This window comes from Aquarana catesbeiana, linkage group LG04 (genome assembly GCF_042186555.1).
Source record: "Aquarana catesbeiana isolate 2022-GZ linkage group LG04, ASM4218655v1, whole genome shotgun sequence".
Classification (NCBI taxonomy): domain Eukaryota; kingdom Metazoa; phylum Chordata; class Amphibia; order Anura; family Ranidae; genus Aquarana; species Aquarana catesbeiana.
Window position 1 is genome coordinate 681930068 of NC_133327.1, and position 22785 is coordinate 681952852.

At 45.3% G+C, this 22785-nt stretch overlaps 1 protein-coding gene across 6 annotated transcripts in view; it reads right to left on the minus strand.

The window, feature by feature from the left end:
- Window positions 1–22785, minus strand: part of MDGA1 (MAM domain containing glycosylphosphatidylinositol anchor 1) — a 435025-nt gene that overhangs the window by 37668 nt on the left and 374572 nt on the right. For all 6 annotated transcript variants that reach the window (XM_073628744.1, XM_073628743.1, XM_073628742.1 and 3 more), the window contains one exon: window positions 16039–16197. In XM_073628744.1, the coding sequence (XP_073484845.1) occupies window positions 16039–16197 (159 nt within the window). The remainder of the gene's footprint in view (window positions 1–16038; window positions 16198–22785) is intronic.

Sequence of the window (22785 nt, forward strand, 5' to 3'; positions counted from 1 at the left end):
TTATAAGCAGAGGACCTCTCAGGGAACCCCTGTGAGAGAACCACTTTTGGGCCCCAATTTATGTGGATAGATAGATAGATAGATAGATAGATAGATAGATAGATAGATAGATAGATAGATAGATAGATAGATAGATAGCCTTGAAAAAGTATTTATACCCCTTGAAATTTTCCACATTTTTGTCATGTTGCAGCCAAAAATGTATTTTATTGGGATTTTATGTGATAGACCAACACAAAGTGGCACATAATTGCAAAGTAAAAGGAAAATGATAAATGGTTTTCAACTTGTTTTTTCAAATAAATATATGAAAAGTGTGGCGTACATTTGTATTCAGCCCCCTTTACTCTGATACCCCTAACTAAAATCTAGTGGAACCAATTGCCTGCAGAAGTCACCTAATTAGTAAATAGAGTCCACCTGTGTGTAATTTAATCTCAGTATAAATACAGCTGTTCTGTGAAGCCCTCAGAGGTTTGTTAGGGAAGCTTAGTAAGCAAACAGCATCACGAAGGCCAAGGAACACACCAGACAGGTCAGGGATAAAGTTTTGGAGAAGTTTAAAGCAGGGTTGGGTTATAAAAAAATATCCCAAGCTTTGAACATCTCACGGAGCTCTGTTCAGTCCATCATCCGAAAATGGAAAGAGTATGGGACAACTGCAACCCTACCAAGACATGGCGGTCCACCTAAACTGACCGGCCGGGCAAGGAGAGCATTCATCAGAGAAGCAGCCAAGAGGTCCATGGTAACTGTGGAGGAGCTGCAGAGATCCACAGCTCAGGTGGGAGAATCTGTCCACAGGACAACTATTAGTCGTGTTCTCCACAAATCTGCCCTTTATGGAAGAGTGACAAGAAGAAAGACATTGGTGAAAGAAAGTCATAAGAAGTCCTGTTTGCAGGTTATGAGAAGCCATGTGGAGGACACAGCAAACATGTGGAAGAAGGTGATCTGGTCAGATGAGACCAAAAATGAACGTTTTGGCTTAAAAGCAAAACGCTATGTGTGGTGGAAAGCTAACACTTCACATCACCCTGAACACACCATCCCCACCGTGAACCATGGCGGTGGCAGCATCATGTTGTGGGGATGCTTTTCTTCAGCAGGGACAAAGAAATAATTATTGGGCTTATAAATACTGAAATATTCACAAACAGTTCAAAGCAGCAGATGTCATTCCTGCAGATCGATCCCCATTTCCAGTGTTAGGAGCCACTTAAAACTCCAACAATGATGTACAAATCCGTATTAACCCCTTCCCGCCGAGCGTACGCAGATGTACGTACTCGGCTTTCCGGGGTTATACTGGGATGATGCCAGCAGCTGCAGGCATCATCCCGGTACCGTTGTTTAGAGCCGGCGATTGGCTATCCAGATATAATGACTGATGCGGCTAAAAGCCGGTCGGCTGTTTTACCGGAGCAGCGGGAGGGGACATCCCTCCCTCCTGCCGCCTCCCGCCACTCTCACCGGGCCTCCCTTGCCATCAGGAGGCCCGGTGACCAATCGGGTGCCTCCGGCGGCTGGGAACGGGCTGGAACGAAGCTGTGGGTGGCTTCGTTCCAGCCTCCTCATTGTAAACACGGAAGCGACCTCATGACGTCACTTCCCGTTTACTCGGCTGCCAATGGCGCCGGTTTTAAAAAGATACACAGTATTCAGAATAGCCGTTTTCGGCGATCTGAATACTGTGAAGTGCAAAGGAGGGATCGGGGGTCTTTTAGACCCCCGATCCCTCCATAAAGAGTACCTGTCATCACCTATTACTGTCACAAGGAATGTTTACATTCCTTGTGACAGCAATAAAAGTGATCAAAAAAAATTTTTTTTTTAAACACATTTTATGAAAATAAAAATAAATAAAATACATAAGAAAAAAAAAATAAAATTTTTTTAAAACGCCCCTGTCCCCACGAGCTCGCGCAGCAAAGAAAACGCATACGGAAGTCGCTCCCGCATATGTAAACGGTGTTCAAATCACACATGTGAGGTATCGCCACGATCATCAGAGTGAGAGCCATAATTCTAGTACTAGACCTCCTCTGTAACTCTAACCTGGTAACCGTAAAAAAAATTAAAGCGTCGCCTACGGAAATTCTTAGGTACCGTAGTTTGTCGCCATTCCACGAGTGCGTGCAATTATAAAGCGTGACATGTTTGGTATCTATTTACTCGGCGTAACATCATCTTTTACATTATACAAAAAAATTGGGGTAACTTTACTGTTTGGATTTTTTAAAATTCATGAAAGTGTCCCTTTTCCCAAAAATTTGCGTTTAAAACACTGCTGCACAAATACCGTGTGATATAAAATATTGCAACAATCTCCATTTTATTCTCTAGATTCTCTGCTAAAAAATATATATATAATGTTTGGGGGTTCTAAGTAATTTTCTAGCAAAAAATACGGATTTTAACTTGTAAACACCAAATTTCAAAAATAGGCTTAGTCATGAAAGGGTTAAACCAGGCAATGGCCTTCAAAGAGAATCCAAGATACTCATATCAAAGAATGGACACTGCCTCCATCAAACTGATATATTCTATATACAACCATCAGCCATAACATTGTGACCCATTGTCTAGTCATTACAATTCGGTCCTCAAAGTCGCTCAAATCTTTGCGCTTGCTCAGTTTTTCTGCTTTCAACACAGCAATTTGAGGGTCCGACATGTTCCCCGGCTGCCTAATATATCCCACCTACTATCAGATGCCATTGTCAGTGGTCATAATGTTATGGCTGATCGGTGTGTACTTTATAAAGGGGGGTGTGTAGGTAAGGGGGGGGGGGGATATAACTTCAGCACCAAGGACAGCGCCAATGCAGCCAAACCGTCATCTCTGTCCATGGTACTGAAGTCTTCCACAGAAAAAACACTCCATCTACCAGAAGTAATGTCCCCCCTCAGACACACACTATTATTATTATACATTTAGCTCTGACATATACCACAGTGCTGTACAGGGATCACTGACCAGTTATATCTGTGTCTATACAAGAGGAGCTTACACTCTAATGTCACCCCCTCCACAGTCACACACTATTAGTATTATACATTTAGATCTCGGCTTTGTGTCTTGCACCTGGCAGGTGTCAAAAGCGATGGATACATTGTATGTAGTGATACTAATACATTGTGTGTAATGATATTGATACATTGTATAATGATCAGGGCAGCCATCAGAAATTTTGGGGCCCCTCACACAACTTTAGGCCTCCCCCCAGACCTGATTATCAACATTCCCAAGGGCCCGCCCACTGACCATCCCACAGTGTCCTTCTCTTCCAGCCTGATGAAGGGGTCTTGTGTGGCTCCAAAGCTTTCTGCTGTAACAATATGATCACTAATACAACTTTGGGCTCATTTTGGAGATCCCTGGTATGCTGGTGAAACTTTGACTTTAAATGGTTCCAGCCATTGGTCACTACAGCACCCACTTACAGTAGATGCACAGGCATGGGCAACACAGCAACAGGAACGTGTGTGTTGGGATTAGTGAGTTTGAACTCCACTTTCTACAGTCCCATCTCCTCCATCCCATGTTCTCCTCCTCCTAAAGTTCCATCTCCTCCATCCTATGTCCTCCTTCTCAACCAGTCCCATCTCCTCCATCCTATGTCTTTCTTCTCCTACAGTCCCATCTCCTCCATCCCATGTCCTGCTCCTTCTACAGTCCTATCTCCTCCATCCCATGTCCACCTCCTCCAGTCCCATCTCCTCCATCCCATGTCTACCTCCCCCAGTCCCATCTCCTCCATCCCATGTCCACCTCCTATAGTCCCATTTCCTTCATCCCATATCCATCTCTTCCAGTCCCATCTCCTCCACCCTATGTCGTCCAGCTCCTCCAGTCCCATCTCCTCCATCACATGACTACCTCCTCCAGTCCCATCTCCCCTACACCATGTCCTCCTCATTCTTCTGTCCAATCTCCTCCATCCAATGTCCGCCTTCTCCAGTCCCACCTCCTTCATCCCATGTCCTCCTCCTCCTACAGTCCCATCTCCTCCAACCCACGTCCTCCTCCTCAAGTCCCATGTCTTCCATCCCATGTCCACCTCCTCCAGTCCCATCCCCTCCGTCCTATGTCCTCCTGCTCCTCCAGTCCCATCTTCTCAATCCTATGTCCATCTCCTCCATCCCATGTCCTCCTCCTCCAGTCCCATCTCCTCCATCCCATGTCCACCATCCCCAGTCCCATCTCCTCTATCCCATGTACTCCTCCTCCAATCCCCTCTTCTCCAGTCCCATCTCCTCCATCCCATGTCCACCTCCTCCAGTCCCATCTCCTCCATCCCATGTCCACCTCCTCCAGTCCCATCTCCTTCATTCCATATCCACCTCTTCCATCCTATGTCGTCCTGTTCCTCCAGTCCCATCTCCTCCATCACATGACTACCTCCTCCAGTCCCATCTCCCCCACACCATGTCCCCCCTTACAGTTCCATCTCCTCCATCCTATGTTCTCCTGCTCCTCCAGTCCCACCTCCTCCATCAGTCCCATCTCCTCCATCCCATGTCCTCCTCATTCTTCTGTCCAATCTCCTCCATCCAATGTCCTCCTTCTCCAGTCCCACCTCCTTCATCCCATGTCCTCCTCCTCCTACAATCCCATCTCCTCCAACCCACATCCTCCTTCTCAAGTCTTATGTCTTCCATCCCATGTCCACCTCCTCCAGTCCCATCTCCTCCATTATTTGTCCTCCTCCTCCTCCAGTCCCATCTCCTCTATCCCATGACCACTCCACCATTTCCAGTCTCATCTCCTCTATCCCATGTTCTCCTCCTCCTACATTCCCATCTCCTCCAGCCCATGTTCACCTCCTCCAGTCCCATCTCCTCAATCCTGTGTCCACCTCCACCAATCCCCTCTTCTCCAGTCCCATCTCCTCCATCCCATGGCCTCCTCCTCCAGTCCCATCTCCTCCATCCCATGTCCACCATCCCCAGTCCCATCTCCTTTATCCCATGTTCTCCTCCTCCTACAGTCCCATCTCCTTCAGCCCATGTCCACCTCCTCCAGTCCCATCTCCTCCATCCCGTGTCCACCCCCACCAATTCCCTCTTCTCCAGTCCCATCTCCTCCACCCCATGTCTGCCTCCTCCAGTCCCATCTCCTCCATCCTATGTCATCCTCCTACACCAGTCCCATATCCTCCATCCTATAACACTGATTCATTGTGTGTAATGATATTGATACATTGTATAATGGTACTGATACATTGTATATAATTGTACTGATGCATTGCGTAATGATAGTGATGAGGATCACACAGGATGCTCTCTGGTCACATGGGGTCACATCCTCTGTATAAGCTCATTATTACAGATATACATTCAATGTATTGTTCTGGATTATTATACACACTGCCTGGCTCCCTGAGTTCCCGGGGCCCCCTAGGGCCAGGTTCCCTCCAGCTGATGCAAACTGCGTCCCTCTAAAATGCAGCAAACTCTCAAGTAGCGTGCCCGGCGTCCCCCCCGGACCATCGCACAGATGCTTTGCTACGTTTTGAAAATGCGCAATCAGGCTTGCTGCCGGTCACAGGGGGCAATGCGTGGCTGTGTGCCAAACAGCTTGCTAACCCTTTCTGTGAGAAATAGGGAGATGATTTCACTTTGCTGGGATCGATCGTCACCAAATGGGATCCTGCATTTTTCCTCATCAGCCCCGAATTCGCACCGCCAGAGCAGCCTGACTTTTATCATGGAAAAGGTGTTCTACCCCCTTCCTGCCCAGGCCAATTTTCAGCATTCAGCGCTGTCACACTGTGAATGAAAATTGCGCGGTCATGCTACACTGTACCCAAACTACATTTTGACCATTTTTTTGAGACAGATAGAGCTTTCTTTTGGTGGTATTTAATCACCACTGGATTTTATTTATTTTTTTTTTTTTGCTAAACAAATGAAAAAATACAGAAAATTGTGAAAAAAAACAAGTTTTTCTTAGTTTCTCTTCTAAAATTCTGTAAATAAGTAATTTTTCTCCTTTACTGAAGTGGGCTAATTAGGCGGCACTGATGGGCACTGATGGGGCAGCACTGATGAGCACTGATAGGCTCCACTGATGAGGCAGCACTGATGGGGCAGCACTGATGGGCACTGAGGCGGCACTGGTGAGGCGGCACTGATTGGCAGTACTGATGGGCACTGATGAGGCGGCACTGATGGGCACAGATGAGGCGGCACTGGTGAGGTGGCACTGATTGGCAGCACTGATGGGCACTGATAAGGCTGCACTGATGGGCAGTGATGAGGCGGCACTGATGGGTACTGATGAGGCTGTACAGATAGGCGGCACTGATGGGCACTGATTGACAGCACTGATGGGCACTGATGAGGCTGGACTGATGGGCACTGATAGGTTGCACTGACAGGCATCACTGATAAGCACTGATTGGCAGCACTGATGGGCACTGTTGGGGCTGGTCAGTGCCCTGATTATCAGTGTAGATCACATGGTAAAGAGCCTCCATGATTGGCTCTTTATCTCAATCTGTAATCTGCTGTGTCCAACTAAAAAGCGATCCACCGGGGTTAGCTTTTCAGAGGAGCAGCAATGACAGCCTCAAGTGTAAATAAGTGATTGTAAATGATGAAACTTTTTACGATTTCACACCAAGCAGCCCTCATCCTCCCCTTCTTGGTCCCCCCGGCGCTCCAGGCTCCTCCCCCTCTCTGAATCTAAGTGCCCCCGCCCCCCGGTCCCTTCTCACTGGCTGTGATTAACAAATGACTCCCGCTGCTCGCCCTCAGCCAATGAGGAAGGAGAGAGCATAGAGAGACTCTGATCTTGTGCACGTTGTTGAATCAAAATTGGGCTCAAGTAAGTAAAAAGGGGGGGATGGGAAGCTGCATCCAGAAATGTTTTATCCTAATGCAGAGAACGCATTAAGGTTTAAAACTTTCTGCCTTTAGAACCACTTTAATTTCTTGCTGCCCACATAACACATACGTGTGACAGCAAAGTGGGTGGGTCTTAACGCCCACAGACCGCAAACAAACGTCAATGGGTTTCTGTTGTTGAGAGCGCAGTGACCGAGCAATCACAGATCCAGTAATGAGAGCAGGCGGGTATGACTCCAGCCCATGTGACCACTATGACAGCCAATCACAGTGCTCACTAGACATGTGCACTACCGAAAAAATGTGTTTGTTTTAGTTTAATTCGTTTTTTTTTTCTTTCGTTTTTCAGGTCATTCGTTATGATCAAAATGAGAAAAATTCGTAAATTTGTCAATTCGAAATTCCGAAATACGTAAATTCGTAAATTCAAAAATCCGGAAATTTGAATATTCGGAAATTCAGAAATTACAATTTTAAAAATCTGAAATCCGGAAATTTAAAATAATAACCAACTACTAATACATAACTATTAAATTATAGGTATTGGAATTTCCTTTCAAATTTGGCTGTTAGTGAACGTAACCAATACGAATTTATTGGAAGTTATGAATTATCCGAAATAACGAATGCCGCATCTAAACAAATGGAATGGAATGAATAAATAATTAATAATAATAATAAAAAGTTTTTATTATTGTTGTTATTTATCATTATTAATTTGTTACATTCCGTTCGTTTAGATACAAATTATCCATAATAACGAATGCCGTATCTAAACAAATGGAATGTAACAAAATAATAATAAAAACATATTTATTTATTATTATTTTGTTCCATTCCATTTGTTTAGATGCGGCATTCATTATTTCGGATAATTCGTAACTTCGGATAAATTCGTATTCGTTACGTTCACCAACAGCCAAATTTGAAAGGAAATTCCAATACCTATAATTTAATAGTTAGTAATAGTTAAGTTATTATTAGTTAGTTATTATTTCAGATTTTCGGGTTTTCAGATTTTTTTTATTAATATTAATTTGTTACGTTCCATTCGTTTAGATACGGCATTTGTTATTTCGGAAAATTCGTAACTTCAAAAAAATTTGTATTCGTTATGTTATGATTTAATAGTTAGTAATAGTTAAGTTATTATTAGTTAGTTAATATTTCAGATTTTAGAATTTTCTGATTTTCGATCTTATTTTTGGATTTTCGTTCTTTTGAGTCTTTGTTTATTTTCGGATTTTCGAATTTCCAAATTTCCGAATTTTTTTTTTATAGTTAGTAATAGTTAAGTTATTATTAGTTAGTTAATATTTCAGATTTTAGAATTTTCTGATTTTCGATCTTATTTTTGGATTTTCGTTCTTTTGAGTCTTTGTTTATTTTCGGATTTTCGAATTTCCAAATTTCCGAATTTTTTTTTAATAGTTAGTAATAGTTAAGTTATTATTAGTTAGTTAATATTTCAGATTTTCGTTCTTATTTCTGGACTTTGGTTCTTTCGAGTCTTAGTTTATTTTCGGATTTTCGAATTTTCCAAATTTTCAAATTTCCGACTTTCCGGATTTTTCTATTTTACGAATTCTAGAATTTACCAAAATTCGAATCTACGAATATTTGGAAAAAAACGTTAATTGGGGTTTTGTTGATCAGATTATTGCCGAATTTACAAATATGGCAACATTTGTTAAAAAAAACAAATTTGGAACAAAACAAATAGCACATGTCTAGCGCTCACGTGATCAAGCAGACTTTCCAAACCCCCCACTGTGCATAATAGTTGAGTTAAAGAGACACCGCGGGGGGGGGGGGGGGGGGGGGAGGGGTTAAGGGTGTTTACAAACAATATCCAGTGTGCTTTGTTTTGTTTGCTTTTTAAAAAAAAAACAATTTTGCAATCTGGTGAAATTTGAGGCCAATTTGGAGAAAAGTTCAGCAAAAAGGAAATGGATAACTTTGTTGCAATTAAATTGGGCAAATTCCCTCCGTTCATCCCAATTCTTCCACTTGATGGTGGAACAACAAAACCAGTGATAGGAATGGATTGCGGCAATCTCATATTTGTTTGTGTCTGTGCGTCCGCACCAAGCTCTCCAACACCCCCCTCTCCCCTAATCCTAACAGGTGCCCCATCACAACAGTGCGATTAGTCTGTATACGGGATCAGTATGCCGAGCGCTCCGCAGCTGCTCAGCTGATGAAATGCTAATCATCCGTGAAAAAGCTTTTCTGTGAATTTTTGCTCCCTGGAAACCGCCGTTCTGCGCCCGCTAATTGTTTACCAATAACAAAAGGCGGAACGCGGATACAATGTTACCAAAACAAAAGTGCCGGCCGGTCAGGGCCGTCTTTAATTTTGATTGGGCCCTGGGCAAACATTTTCTTGGGGCCCCCCCTCCATTCTGAGACATACAAAAATAGCAGGTAGACGCAAAATCAGTTTACTGCAGCAGATCACGCAGCGATTGCAATTGTTTGCCAGAGGTTACAGCCTATCATTACTGCTCAATGGCTGGTTTCTAGAGGTTACAACACATAATTTCTGCTTGCCGATTGGTTGCTAGAGGTTAATGTACATTATTAGCGCTCACTAATTGGTTGCTAGGGGTTACAGTACATCATTAGCACTTACTGATTGGTTGCTAGAGATTAAAGCAGATCACTACTGTTTGCTGATTGGTTGCTAGAGGTTCATGCACATCATTACCTCTCACTGAGCAGTGGAGAAATCCCAAATAATTGAGCAAGTAAAGGGGCACATTAATACACATACTACAGGAGACAATCAGAGACTGCGGACATACTGCAGGAGACACTCAGAGGCTGCGGACATACTGCAGGAGACAATCAGAGACTGCGGAAATACTGCAGGAGACAATCAGAGACTGCGGACATACTGCAGGAGACAATCAGAGACTGTGGACATACTGCAGGAGACAATCAGAGACTGCGGAAATACTGCAGGAGACAATCAGAGACTGCGGAAATACTGCAGGAGACAATCAGAGACTGCGGAAATACTGCAGGAGACAATCAGAGACTGCGGAAATACTGCAGGAGATTACCAGAGACTGCGGACATACGGCAGGAGACAATCAGAGACTGCGGAAATACTGCAGGAGACAATCAGAGACTGCGGAAATACTGCAGGAGATTAACAGAGACTGCGGACATACGGCAGGAGACAATCAGAGACTGCGGGCATACTGCAGGAGACAATCAGAGACTGCGGGCATACTGCAGGAGACACTCAGAGGCTGCAGACATTATACAGGGGATGGTCAGAGAACTTTCAGCAATGCACAGCTTTACAGTTAAATAACACAGCTCAGGGTTTAAACAGTCAGGCATTTTATGGGTGTAAAGACATACCTGGCCAGCCAAACTTACTACATACATTCAGGACTGTGGGCGGGGCTTCCACTCTCTGCTCTCACTAAAGCAGCTGGGAGCTCCACTGACGCTTTGTTGGGGGGCCCACATCATCCGTGAATTGTCGCCCCGATGACAGCTTTGCAGAGCCCACAGAGGACACGGGAGGATGTATTCCCGCGCTAGCCAGCTGAGAGGGGCGGGGCCAGGAGCTCCACTGACGCTCTGACCCCGCCCACGTGCAGCCTATGTACTGAGAATAGAGCGCCTGTAGTGAGAGCCAGTGATCGGAGTGGGAGTGTCATTGGAGCTCCCGGCCCCGCCCCCGGACCTCTGTATTCACCAGCCAGTATAGAGGGGGCGGGGCCGGAAGCTCCACTGACACTCGCACTCCGATCACTGGTTCTCACTACAGAAGCTCTTTTCCGAGTACACAGGCTGCACGTGGGTGGGGTCAGAGCGTCAGTGGAGCTCCCGGCCCCGCCCCCTCACAGCTGGCTAACGAGGAATACATCCTCCCGTGTCCTCTGTGCGCTCTGCAAAGCTGTCATCGGGGCCCCAATTCACGGCTAGCGCGGGCCCCCCAACAAAGATTGGGCCCGGGGCAAGTGCCCCGTTTGCCCTGCGCTAAAGACGGCCCTGCGGCCGGTTCCCGTCTCCCTCTAAGAACCCTTTTCACACTGGGGCCACGTTCGTGGTAAAGCGCCGCTCGTTTTAGCGGCGCTTTACCGCTGTTTAAGCGCGGCTTTTTGGACACTAGCGGGGAGCTTTTAACCCCAAAACTCCCATGTTGCAGAGCTTCCGATGGCACTACGGAAGCACTGCCCATTCATTGCAATGGGCAGGGGCATTTTGGGAGCGCTGTATACTGCGCGTCCGCACCGTCCCCAAAGATGCTGCTTGCAGGACCTTTTCTAATGTCCCGCAAGCGCACCGCCCCCCAGTGTGAAAACACTCATTCCAATGAATGGGAGGCTGTTTTCAGGTGCTAGACATGTGCAATTCCAATTCATTCGTTCCGAATTCGTTTTTTAACTAATTTTGACAAATTCGTTAATTCCCGAAATTTACGAATTTTTTCATTTCTGAAATTTCCAAATTTCCGAAATTTCCGAAATTGGAAAATTCCGAATTTCGAAAGTTCGGAAGTTCAGTAGTTCGGAAATTCTAAAATTCGGGATTCGAAAATTCGGAAATTCAAAATTCGAAAATTTGGAAATTTGAAAATACGGAAATTTGAAAATTCTGAATTTTCAAATTTCCAAATTCGAAAATTTCCGAATTTTCAAATTTAGGAATTTCCGAAATTTGAAAATCCGAAAATTGAAAATTCGGAAATCTGAATTTTCGGATTTCCAAATTCGAATTTTCGAATTTCAGAATTTCCGAATTTTCGAATTTTCGAATTTCTAAATTTTTGAATTTTCGAATTTCCGCAAAAAAGCAAAAAAAGAATGAAACGAAAACGAAAACAAACACATTTTTTGTCAGTGCACATGTATAAAAGGCGCTATTTCTAGCGCTAAAACGCCTGCAAACTGCCTCAGTGTGAAAGGGGTCTAAGGAGCGGAATCTGCACAATTGGGGATTACTTTGGGGATTATGTACTAAAACTGGAGAGCGCACAATCTGGTGCAATTCTGCATAGAAACCAATCAGCTTCCAGGTTTAAGGCTGGGTTCCCACTAGCGCGATGCCAGACATCATGCTGTTTTGACCTTGAATTTAAAAGCATCGGTCTTCTGTCAGACAGTGGTGGCTGGTGCTAAAAAAAAGTGCCAGTGTGCCCATAATATGCTGCCAGTCTGCCCATCAAATGCTGCCAGTGTTCCCATCATATGCTGCCAATGTGCCCATCATATGCTGCCAGTGTGCGCAACTGCCCATCATATGCTGCCAGTGTGCCCATCAAACGCTGCCAGTGTGCCCATCAAAAGCTGCCAGTGTGCCCATCAAATGCTGCCAGTGTGCCCCCCGCCCCCTCGCCGTCTGCCCGGCACTTACCCAGTGTCTGTGGGGCAGCGGGTGACTGCGACTAATGGGGTCCTTCATGCATCTCCTGCCTCCTGATAGGCGTTCAATAGCGGCGCCTGTCATTTCAGCCAATCAGGTGACAGGTAACAGACCCGAGCACCCGATTGGCCGAGAGGCGGTTCCGTGTTAGGAAAGTTAATAGTCATTCGCTCTCCTAACACAGCTGAGTGGACTGCGAGCACCAAGCATGGCGCTCGCAGTTCACCTTTTTTGCAGCCTTAGAGCCTCACTTACCAGCTCCGCTCGGACCGCGCGTTCCACGGAGCTTCTGACGTCACTTCCGGCTTCCCTCTGGCACAGGGAAACCGGAAGTAACGTCTTAACTCCAAGAACAAAGCACCGGCGAAAGCAGGTAAAAATCCTGCAAATGAAGCGCCGTGTCTGCAATCTCGTGATTGCATTGACATGGCGCTTCCCATAGTGCACTGTGTCCGGCGCCCGAACACTTAAAGGAAATTTTTTTCTATTTTTTTTTTTTTGAAAGGGCCTTTTAAAAAAAAAAAAAAATATATATATATATATATATATATATATTTATTTATTTTTTACTCCTGGGGGTGGCAGCGCCCGTGCACCCCCTATGGATGGGCCGCCACCGCTGTCAGATCAGCAAACGTGTGACATCAGCAGGCTTGCCGCTGCTCTTAAAATTCAACATAAAAAAAGTCAGACGGACTTGCAAATCCTGTATTTTACGATATAAGCTCAATTTTGTGGAAAAAATAAATGTGAAATGCCAGATTTCGGTGGGTGTAAAAAGAAGTCCGCTTGGCGACTTCAGAGTGTAGGCTTAGTGTGGACGAGTGAAGGGGTGCACCAAGATGGCCGTTACGGAACCTCACTTCCGTTACGAAATCCGACGGAACTGACGGAACACCGGCACACAGCCCGCGTTCACATTGGGCCGATTTGGCATGCCATTTGACATGTCAAATGGCATGCCAAATCAGAGCCTATTGCCAGGAATGGCACAGTCTGAATCGGTGCCACACCGACTTTGCGGCGCCGCACCCATTCCCAAAAGCCATTTCTGTACTAGTTTTAGTAAATCTCCACCTTTGTGTTCTCTTTGGAATCTTTCCATTGAGGATGGAAATCAGTTTGTAGCGGTTGGCCACCAAAGGTCCAGTGAGAGCGTCAGACCGAAGAGTCCAGAAAAATCCACAATGTTCTATTATTAGTGTTTGTTTCATGACTCCCAGCTGGCCGTATTTTCACGGACAGCTTGTAAAAAGCACCCGGATTTCCCCAGTCTGTAAAAGTCCGTGCACAGGAGAAACTGTCCATGAAAATACCCTGGTGGGCTCCTTCTTCTGGACTCCATCTTAGTGACATTTCCACCCAACGCTGTTATCAGCCCTGGTTGTTGATTGCTATGACCACCCGCCATGCCAGCAACCAATGATGTGCTTGCCCCAGGTCCCAGCATTCAGTGGAGGAGTGAAAGTTCCTCTTTCAGGTCTGCTTTGTCTACCAGCTTCCACTCTGCTGAGAACGGGACTCTGATGTAATCATGTAAGGGGGAACTCTGATGTAACGGTAGACATTGAAGTAAAGGGGAATGCTGACTTAAGGGGAAACGCTGGGGCTCTGATGTAAGGCATCACTCTGAATTTAAGGGGGAACTCTAAGGACTCTAATGTAAGGGAGGACTATTATGTAAAGGTGGAATCTGATGTAAGGAAAGACTATGATGTACAAGGTAACTTTGATGTAAAGGGACACTCTGATTTCAGTGAGGACTCTGATGTAAAAGGGAACTATGATGTACAGGGGGTGGGGGGCTCTCATGTAAGGGAGGACTCTGATGTAAAGGGGGACACTGTGTAGGGGGTCACTCTGATTTAAGGGGAGATTCTAGGAACTGTGGTGTAAGGGAGGACTCTGATGTAAATGGGGACTCTGATGCAGGTGAGGACTATGATTTAAAAGGGAACTATGATGTAAAGGGGGTGGGGGGCGGCTCTCATGTAAGAGAGGGCTATGATGTAAAGGGGGACTCTGTGTAAGGGTTCACACTATTTTAAGGGTATATTCTAGGAACTCTGGTGTAAGGGAGGACTATGATGTAAAGGGGGACTGTGTAAGGGTGTCACTCTGATTTAAGGGTATATTCTAGGAACTCTGGTGTAAGGGAGGACTATGATGTAAAGGGGGACTCTGTGTAAGGGTGTCACTCTGATTTAAGGGGAGATTCTAGGAACTCTGGTGTAAGGGAGGACTATGATGTAAAGAGGGACTCTGTGTAAGGGTGTCACTCTGATTTAAGGGTAGATTCTAGGAACTGTGGTGTAAGGGAGGACTATGATGTAAAGGGGGACTCTGTGTAAGGGGTCACTCTGATTTAAGGGGAGATTCTAGGAACTGTGGCGTAAGGCAGGACTATGATGTAAAGGGGGACTCTGTGTAAGGGGTCACTCTGATTTAAGGGGAGATTCTAGGAACTGTGGTGTAAGGGAGGACTCTAATGTAAACGGGGACTCTGATGCAGGTGAGGACTATGATTTAAAAAGGAATTATGATGTAAAGGGGGACTCTGTGTAAGGGTTCACTCTATTTTAAGGGTATATTCTAGGAACTCTGGTGTAAGGGAGGACTATGATGTAAAGGGGGACTCTGTGTAAGGGTGTCACTCTGATTTAAGGGGAGATTCTAGGAACTCTGGTGTAAGGGAGGACTATGATGTAAAGGGGGACTCTGTGTAAGGGGTCACTCTGATTTAAGGGGAGATTCTAGGAACTGTGGCATAAGGCAGGACTATGATGTAAAGGGGGACTCTGTGTAAGGGGTCACTCTGATTTAAGGGGAGATTCTAGGAACTGTGGCATAAGGCAGGACTATGATGTAAAGGGGGACTCTCTGTAAGGGTGTCACTCTGATTTAAGGGGAGATTCTAGGAACTCTGGTGTAAGGGAGGACTATGATGTAAAGGGAGACTCTGTTTAAGGGGTCACTCTGATTTAAGGGTAGATTCTAGGAACTCTGGTGTCAGGGAGGACTATGATGTAAAGGGGGACTCTGTGTAAGGGGTCACTCTGATTTAAGGGTAGATTCTAGGAACTCTGGTGTAAGGGAGGACTTTGATGTAAAGGGGGACTCTGTGTAAGGGGTCACTCTGATTTAAGGGTAGATTCTAGGAACTCTGGTGTAAGAGAGGACTTTGATGTAAAGGGGGACTCTGTGTAAGGGGTCACTCTGATTTAAGGGTAGATTCTAGGAACTCTGGTGTAAGGGAGGACTTTGATGTAAAGGGGGACTCTGTGTAAGGGGTCACTCTGATTTAAGGGTAGATTCTAGGAACTCTGGTGTAAGGGAGGACTTTGATGTAAAGGGGGACTCTGTGTAAGGGGTCACTATGATTTAAGGGTAGATTCTAGGAACGCTGGTGTAAGGGAGGACTATGATGTAAAGGGGGACTCTGTGTAAGGGGTCACTCTGATTTAAGAGGAGATTCTAGGAACTCTGGTGTAAAAGAGGACTTTGATGTAAAGGGGGACTCTGATGTTGTTTATACAGTTTAATTATGATTTCTCCCATCTGTAAAAGTCAGTGGACGGGTGAAACTGTCCGTGAAAATACCCCGGCAGGCTCCCTCTTGTAGACTCCAACGCATTGCCATTTCCACCTGACGCTGTTATCAGCCCTTCTACTTTATTTTTATTTAGGGAATGGCTGGCACCCCATTGGGGAGGTTCTTCTTCATTTCCCACCCACAAGACACAACAGGATACATCACTACAGTATAGGTTGGCTCTATAGAAACAAGCGACTCACCTATATGTCTCCCCCACATGTGGTAATAGAAGGAGATGCAGTAGGATGGAGCTTTGGGTGGTTTCTGTTTGGTAATGGTCACGTTGTACATGGGACTGATAAGCCGTGCTCTGTCCCCCGCCTTCCGCGGCGATGACGCCTCGATCAACATGAAGAAACCTGAAGGAAGAGACCAAATTTGGTAAATTCAGAATGTCTTCACACCTGTACACGGGCGCGTTGCTTAAAGTAAAATAGTGGGGTAGACAAAAACTGCATCCATAGTGTTGCATGCAGAGTATTAAACTCAGTGGTATAGTTATAAAAAAAAAATCGCATTTAAACTGCATTTAAATTTGTTCTGTGCCAATGGGGCTAAATCAAATGTTCTCAGCCTATATTCCCAACAGATCAAGTATGTGAATGGGGAAAATACCACATTATGACCACTAGATGGTGCTGACTATTAGAGAAAATAAATATGCTCTTCACCTCCATCTAGTGGCCATAATGCAGTATTTTCCACATTCACACATTCAATGTTCAGAGAATTTACCCAAGAACTTTCGATTTTGCCTCATTTGTACAGAGTGAATTTACAAACAGGTTTGAGGGACAAACAGCTATGTAAATTTTTATAAACACACCCCCTTAAAGTGGACCTGCCATCAGATATATTTTTTATGTTCGATACATGTATGCTCAGTGCTATGTCAGTATAACATTTCTAGACATTTATTATCTCACAAAGAGATCACATTACTGTCTGACAATGCGCTCATCTCCAGAAGGACAGAGATATCCTTGTCCAGGCATCACCCAGGATCTCCAGCTGTTTGTTCTAACATTCTAGCAACCAGGGATTTGTCATTTGCGATGCAAGTGTGATAGGGCACCGTTGTCAGGTCGTGGGTCATGGTGACTGACAATCAATTTATATTGTTGTGATATGATGCCATATTTAGTCAATGAAGCCTCCTAGGAACAGCCAGTTTTTTTGGCATTTTGCCATACCGCAAACAGGCTGGGTTCTGGTCAAACATGAAAACAAGCATCTCATCCCTAATACAGGATAGTTGAAGGGAGCTTTGATAAACTACCCCCCAGACCTATTTAAAGTCCATTGCGACCTAAAACATCACTTTTCCTTTGACTCCAACCTCATCCCATACTATCACCCAAATCGTCCACTATGCTCCCCCAGCCTCTCTCATCATCTGGACTTTTCTGCAGCTTCTCCTATCCTCTAGGGTTCTCCAGAACCTCTCCTATCCTGTAGACTTCTCAGGAGCCTCTCCTATCCTGTAGACATCTCCAGAACCTCTTTCATCCTCTGGACTTCTCAAGAGCCTTTGGACTTCTCCAGAGTCTCTACTATCTTTTAGAATTCTCCAGAGCCTCTCTAATCATCTGAGCTTTTCCAGAGCTTCTCCTATCCTCTAGACTTCTCCAGAGCCTCTCTTATCCTATAGACTTCACCAGAACCTCTCCCATCCTCTGGACTTCTCAAGAGCCTTTGGATTTCTCCAGAGCCTCTCCCATCCTCTGGACTTCTCAAGAGCCTTTGGACTGCTCCAGAGCCTCTACTATCCTTTAGATTTCTCAAGAGCCTTTGGACTTCTTCAGAGCCTCTGCTATCTTTAGATTTCTTCAGAGCCTCTCTAATCATCTAGGCTTTTCCAGAGCTTCTCTTATCCTCTAGACTTATCCAGAGCCTCTCTTATCCTCTAGACTTCTCCAAGGCCTCTAGACTTCTCCAGAGCCTCTCCTATCCTCTAGACCAGTGTTTCTCAACTCCAGTCCTCAAGGTGCGCCAACAGGTCATTTTTTCAGGATTTCCCTCAGGTGAAACGGCTGTGGTAATTACTAAGGCTGGGTTCACACTTGCACGACAAACGCTCCAACATTGGGAGCTCATGTCGCATGACGTGTGCAAATCAATGATTCCCTATGAGAGCCGTCTCAACTGGTCCGACACAAGTCAGTCCAACTTTGAAAATGCTCCCTGCACTACTTCGGTCTGACTTTGGTCCTACTTCAGCCCATTGAATATTATTGAAGTTGGATCAAAGTAGGATCCTTGTCCTAACCATCCAACTTGTGACATCACACATGGTGATTACAGCAGCAGTAAAAATAATTGATGTCACTCTGGGATTGTTTTGATTGGTCAAAGGACAAGTCCTACTATCTCAAAGTCAGAGCAAAATCTTATCCTGTTCATTCAAGTCAGATGGAAGTAGGACCAAAGTAGGACCGATGTAGGACAGATGTAGCAGGACAAAGTAGGATGATAGTCGTACAACAATCGTGTCATATCAGTGTGAGCCCAGCTTAAGGCAGTGAAACTGATCAAATCACCTGTGCAAGATAATGGCAAGCCTGAAAACATGACCTGTTGGGGCGCCTTGAGAACTGGAGTTGAGAAACACTGGTCTAGACTTCTCCAGAGCCTATCCGATCCTCTTTCTCCAACCTCATCCCATACTATCACCCAAATCGTCCACTATGCTCCTCCCAAGACCTCGTGCTCTCTAGCTCCCTCGTCAGCTCCTCCCATGCTCACCTTCAGGACTTCTCCAGAGCCTCTCTCATCATCTGGACTTTTCAGCAGCTTCTCCTATCCCCTAGATTTCTCCAGAACCTCTCCTATCCTCTAGACTTCTCAGATGCCTCTCCTATCCTCTAGACTTCTCCAGAGCCTCTCCCATCCTCTGTACTTCTCAAGAGCCTCTAGACTTCTCCAGAGCCTCTACTATCCTCTAGATTTCTCCAGGGCCCTTTTCATCATCTGCACTTTTCCAGAGCTTCTCCGATCCTCTAGACTTCTTCAGAGCCTCTCCTATCCTCTAGACTTCTCCAAAGCCTCTCCTATCCTCTAGACTTCTCCAGAGCCTCTCCTATTCTCTAGACTTCTCCAGCACCTCTCCTATCCTCTAGACTTCTCCAGAGCCTCTATATTTCTCCAGAGTCTCTCCTATCCTCTAGACATCTCCAGAGCCTCTAGACTTCTCCAGAGCCTCTCCTATCCTCTAGACTTCTCAAAGCAAATTTCCCCATAGGAATCAATGGAAACTCAGATAATTTTTCCACAGCCACTGCTTGTCTATGCAGTACCGCATGTGGCCAGAGGTTGGGGGGGGGGGGGGGCGTCGGAGACACTCGGAAACACTTGGAGACCACTCGGAGACACTTGGGAACGGAGTATTTTCAAGTGTCTCTGAGTGGCTCCAAATGTCTCAGAGCGTCACCGGCGCCCACGCACCTCTGGCCAAAAGCGGTACTGCAACAACCCAGAGGCTTGAATCTTGCGAGACAACGCTCGCAAACCCGAGTCAGGTTTTTTTTTAAAACAGCTCGTATTGCGAAACACGCGTAAACCGCGTTACTCGCAATCTGGGGTTTTACTGTATTGATTATATATATCTGTATTTGTTTTTTCCTCAATAGTTTCACCCAGCCTGTTTTGTTAATAAAGCTTCAAACTTACACTCAGTCTGGCTTATTGCAGAACAAGAAAGTTTAGCTGCATGTCGAGCTACACACAGGGAAATGTGTAGTGGGGACAAAACACCTCCCCTGTATCATATAGAGAAAAGGGGAGGGGGTGTTGTGTAGTTCTGTCCTAGGGTGACAATGTTGCTGCTCCATCAATACAGTAAAGCAAGAGAGTGTTGTCACCCTAGGACAGGATGTTATTGCCAGCACCAATGGGTAAAATATAGTGAAAAACACTTATTAAAACAAGAAATGCAAGGCAGCCACCATACCTAAGGGCTAATCTAATAATCTTCAATATATATATTTTTTTTGTTCCTGGGTGGCTCTGATATAGAGCTTTCCCAAACAGCGATATTCTCCTAACAGCTAGCCGCAGCTCATTCCATTGTTCACAGATGTTGGCTCTCTCCGACGGCTGCGATTCCAAAAACCTGAGCGCCATTTGGAGTGAATGTGAACATCAGAGACACGAGAGCCAGCCAGTTCTGGGGACCCCAGTGTGAAATCTCTGCCATGTTGTCACCATTCTAAGGAACAATGGTCCTGAACTGCTCTGCAGCAGCCAACGCCATATGTGTGGGAAGAGTTTAGCCGAACACCCGGGTCAAGAACGATGGTTCACTGCACAGAGCTCTGACAGGAACCAAATCCTAATGAATTCTGCTTGGGACCTAATTAGTTACCTTTAATCTTGTAACCGTCACAATCTGCGTCTCGTTTTAAGCCCCCCTCCCCCCATTTTTGCTACCATGTGCTCAGGGCTGTACCTAGCGGGAGGGGCTCCATAGTGAAACCATAAAGGGGCCCCCATGTCTTTCTGATCTGCCTCAGGAAGGTGATTCCTCATGTGATACTATATATATATATATATATATATATATATATATATACATATATACAGAGAGAGAGAAAGGGAACTAATTGGACTTTACTGATACATAGGAGACCACGCATTCAATAAAATGTATCATTACGTAAGTCATATAGAATCCAAACTGGATCAAACATGATCCCAAAATAAGCACATAAGTTGTTTTCTGTTCATTCCTCCTCCTCATAGTAGAGAATTCTATCAAATGTCTACCACCCGACTGGCCTAATATTTTATATGCATGTGTACTCAATAACATTGGTCAAGTGGTGGCGGATCCACACCTTTCTCAAATAGCTTCTTCAAGGCCACTTTGGGATCAGATGAGGAGGTAGCAGCATTTACTATATACAATAGAAGGATCTTATTAAAAAAATATACACATACAGATACAAAATATTTAGACAATTGTTGGCATTGACCAAATATTTTGTATGTGCATTTATATATATATATTTTTATCCTCGTCTGATCCCAAAGTGGTCCTGAAGAAGCTATTTGAGAAACGCGTTGACCCAAGAGGATCTGTCACCACTTGGCCAATGTGTATTGAGTACACATGTATATAAAATAATGGGCCAGTAGAGTGGTAGACATTTGATAGTATTCTCCACTATGCATGAGGAGGAACGAACAGAAAACAGCGCATGTGCCTATTTAAAGATCATGTCCGATTAGTTCCCTTTTTATTTTTTCTATTTTTATATACATACAGTTGTGCCCATAAGTTTACATACCCTGGCAGAATTTTTGATTTCTTGGCCATTTTTCAGAGAATATGAATGATAACACAAAAACTTTTCTTTCACTCATTTTTAGTGTTTGGCTGAAGCTATTTATTATCAATCAACTCTGTTTACTCTTTTTAAATCATATTTCTTCCCTTCTCTCTATTTCTTCCCTCCCCCCCCCCCCTCCTCTCCCCCCTCTATTTCTTCCCTCCTCTCTCTTTCTCCACCTCCCTCTATTTCTTCCCTTTTCTTTCTCTCTCCTCCCCCCTCTCTCTCTCGTTCTTCCCTCCTCTCTCTCTCCCCCCTCTATCTCTCTCTCGTTCTTCCCTCCTCTCTCGTTCTTCCCTCCTCTCTCTCTCCCCCATCTCTCTCTCGTTCTTCCCTTCTCTCTCTCTCTCCTTCTTCCCTCCTCTCTCTCTCTCCTTCTTCCCTCCTCTCTCTCTCTTGTTCTTCCCTCCTCTCTCTCTCCCCCCATCTCTCTCTTGTTCTTCCCTTCTCTCTCTCTCTCCTTCTTCCCTCTTCTCTCTCTCTCGTTCTTCCCTCCTCTCTCTCTCTCATTCTTCCCTCCTCTCTCTCTCTCATTCTTCCCTCCTCTCTCTCTCTCTCTCCCCCCTCTATCTCTCTCTCGTTCTTCCATCCTCTATCTCTCTCTCGTTCTTCCCTCCTCTCTCTCCCCCCCTCTTCCCTCCTCTCTCTCCCCCCCTCTATCTCTCTCTCGTTCTTCCCTCCCCTCTCTCTCTCTCTCGTTCTTCCCTCCTCTCTCGTTCTTCCCTCCTCTCTCTCTCTCGTTCTTCCCTCCTCTCTCTCTCTTCCCCCTCTATGTCTCTCTCGTTCCTCCATCCTCTCTCTCCCCCCTTTATGTCTCTCTCTCCCCCCTCTATGTCTCTCTCTCCCCCCTCTATGTCGCTCTCCCCCCCCCCTCTATGTCTCTCTCATTCTTCCCTCCCCTCTCTCTCTCTCGTTCTTCCCTCCTCTCTCGTTCTTCCCTCCTCTCTCTCTCCCCCCTCTCTCTCCCTCACTCGCTCTTGTTCTTCCCTCCCCTCTCTCTCTCTCTTTCATTCTTCCCTCCTCTCTCTCTCCCCTCTCTCTCTCCCCCCCTCGCACGTTCTTCCCTTCTCTCTCTCTCTCTCTTTATTTCTTCCCTCCTGTCTTTCTTTCTTTCTTTCTTTCTTTCTTTCTTTCTTTCTTTTTTTTCTTTCTTTCTTTCTTTCTTTCTTTCTTTCTTTTTCTTTCTCCCTCCCTCATTCTCTCTCTCTCTCTCTCTCTCCTTTCTCTGTCTCTTCTGTCTCCAGCAGATAATATATACGTTTCTCTCCTCTCTATAAAGCAGAGACACATGCCAGTCACATATGGCAGCCGCCGTCTTCTGACATGTGTAGCGAACACAGCAAGAGGATAAAATGGAAACATTTCACTCCCTCTATAAATATCAGGGGATGGGCATATGGCGTGTGGGTGGGAGCACAACAAGGGGACATTTTTGGACGACTGGCAGCTTTAAAATACCGCTGGGGATGATGACTGCGGCTGTGTGATTCACCGAGGGAAGACGTTATCCTTTCCATATACATCAGAAATGCTGAGCAGGTAAAGTGGACCTGTCATTCATTTTACAAGTCTGCATGAATAAATTCCTGACACGTCACAATATACAGCAACAAAAAA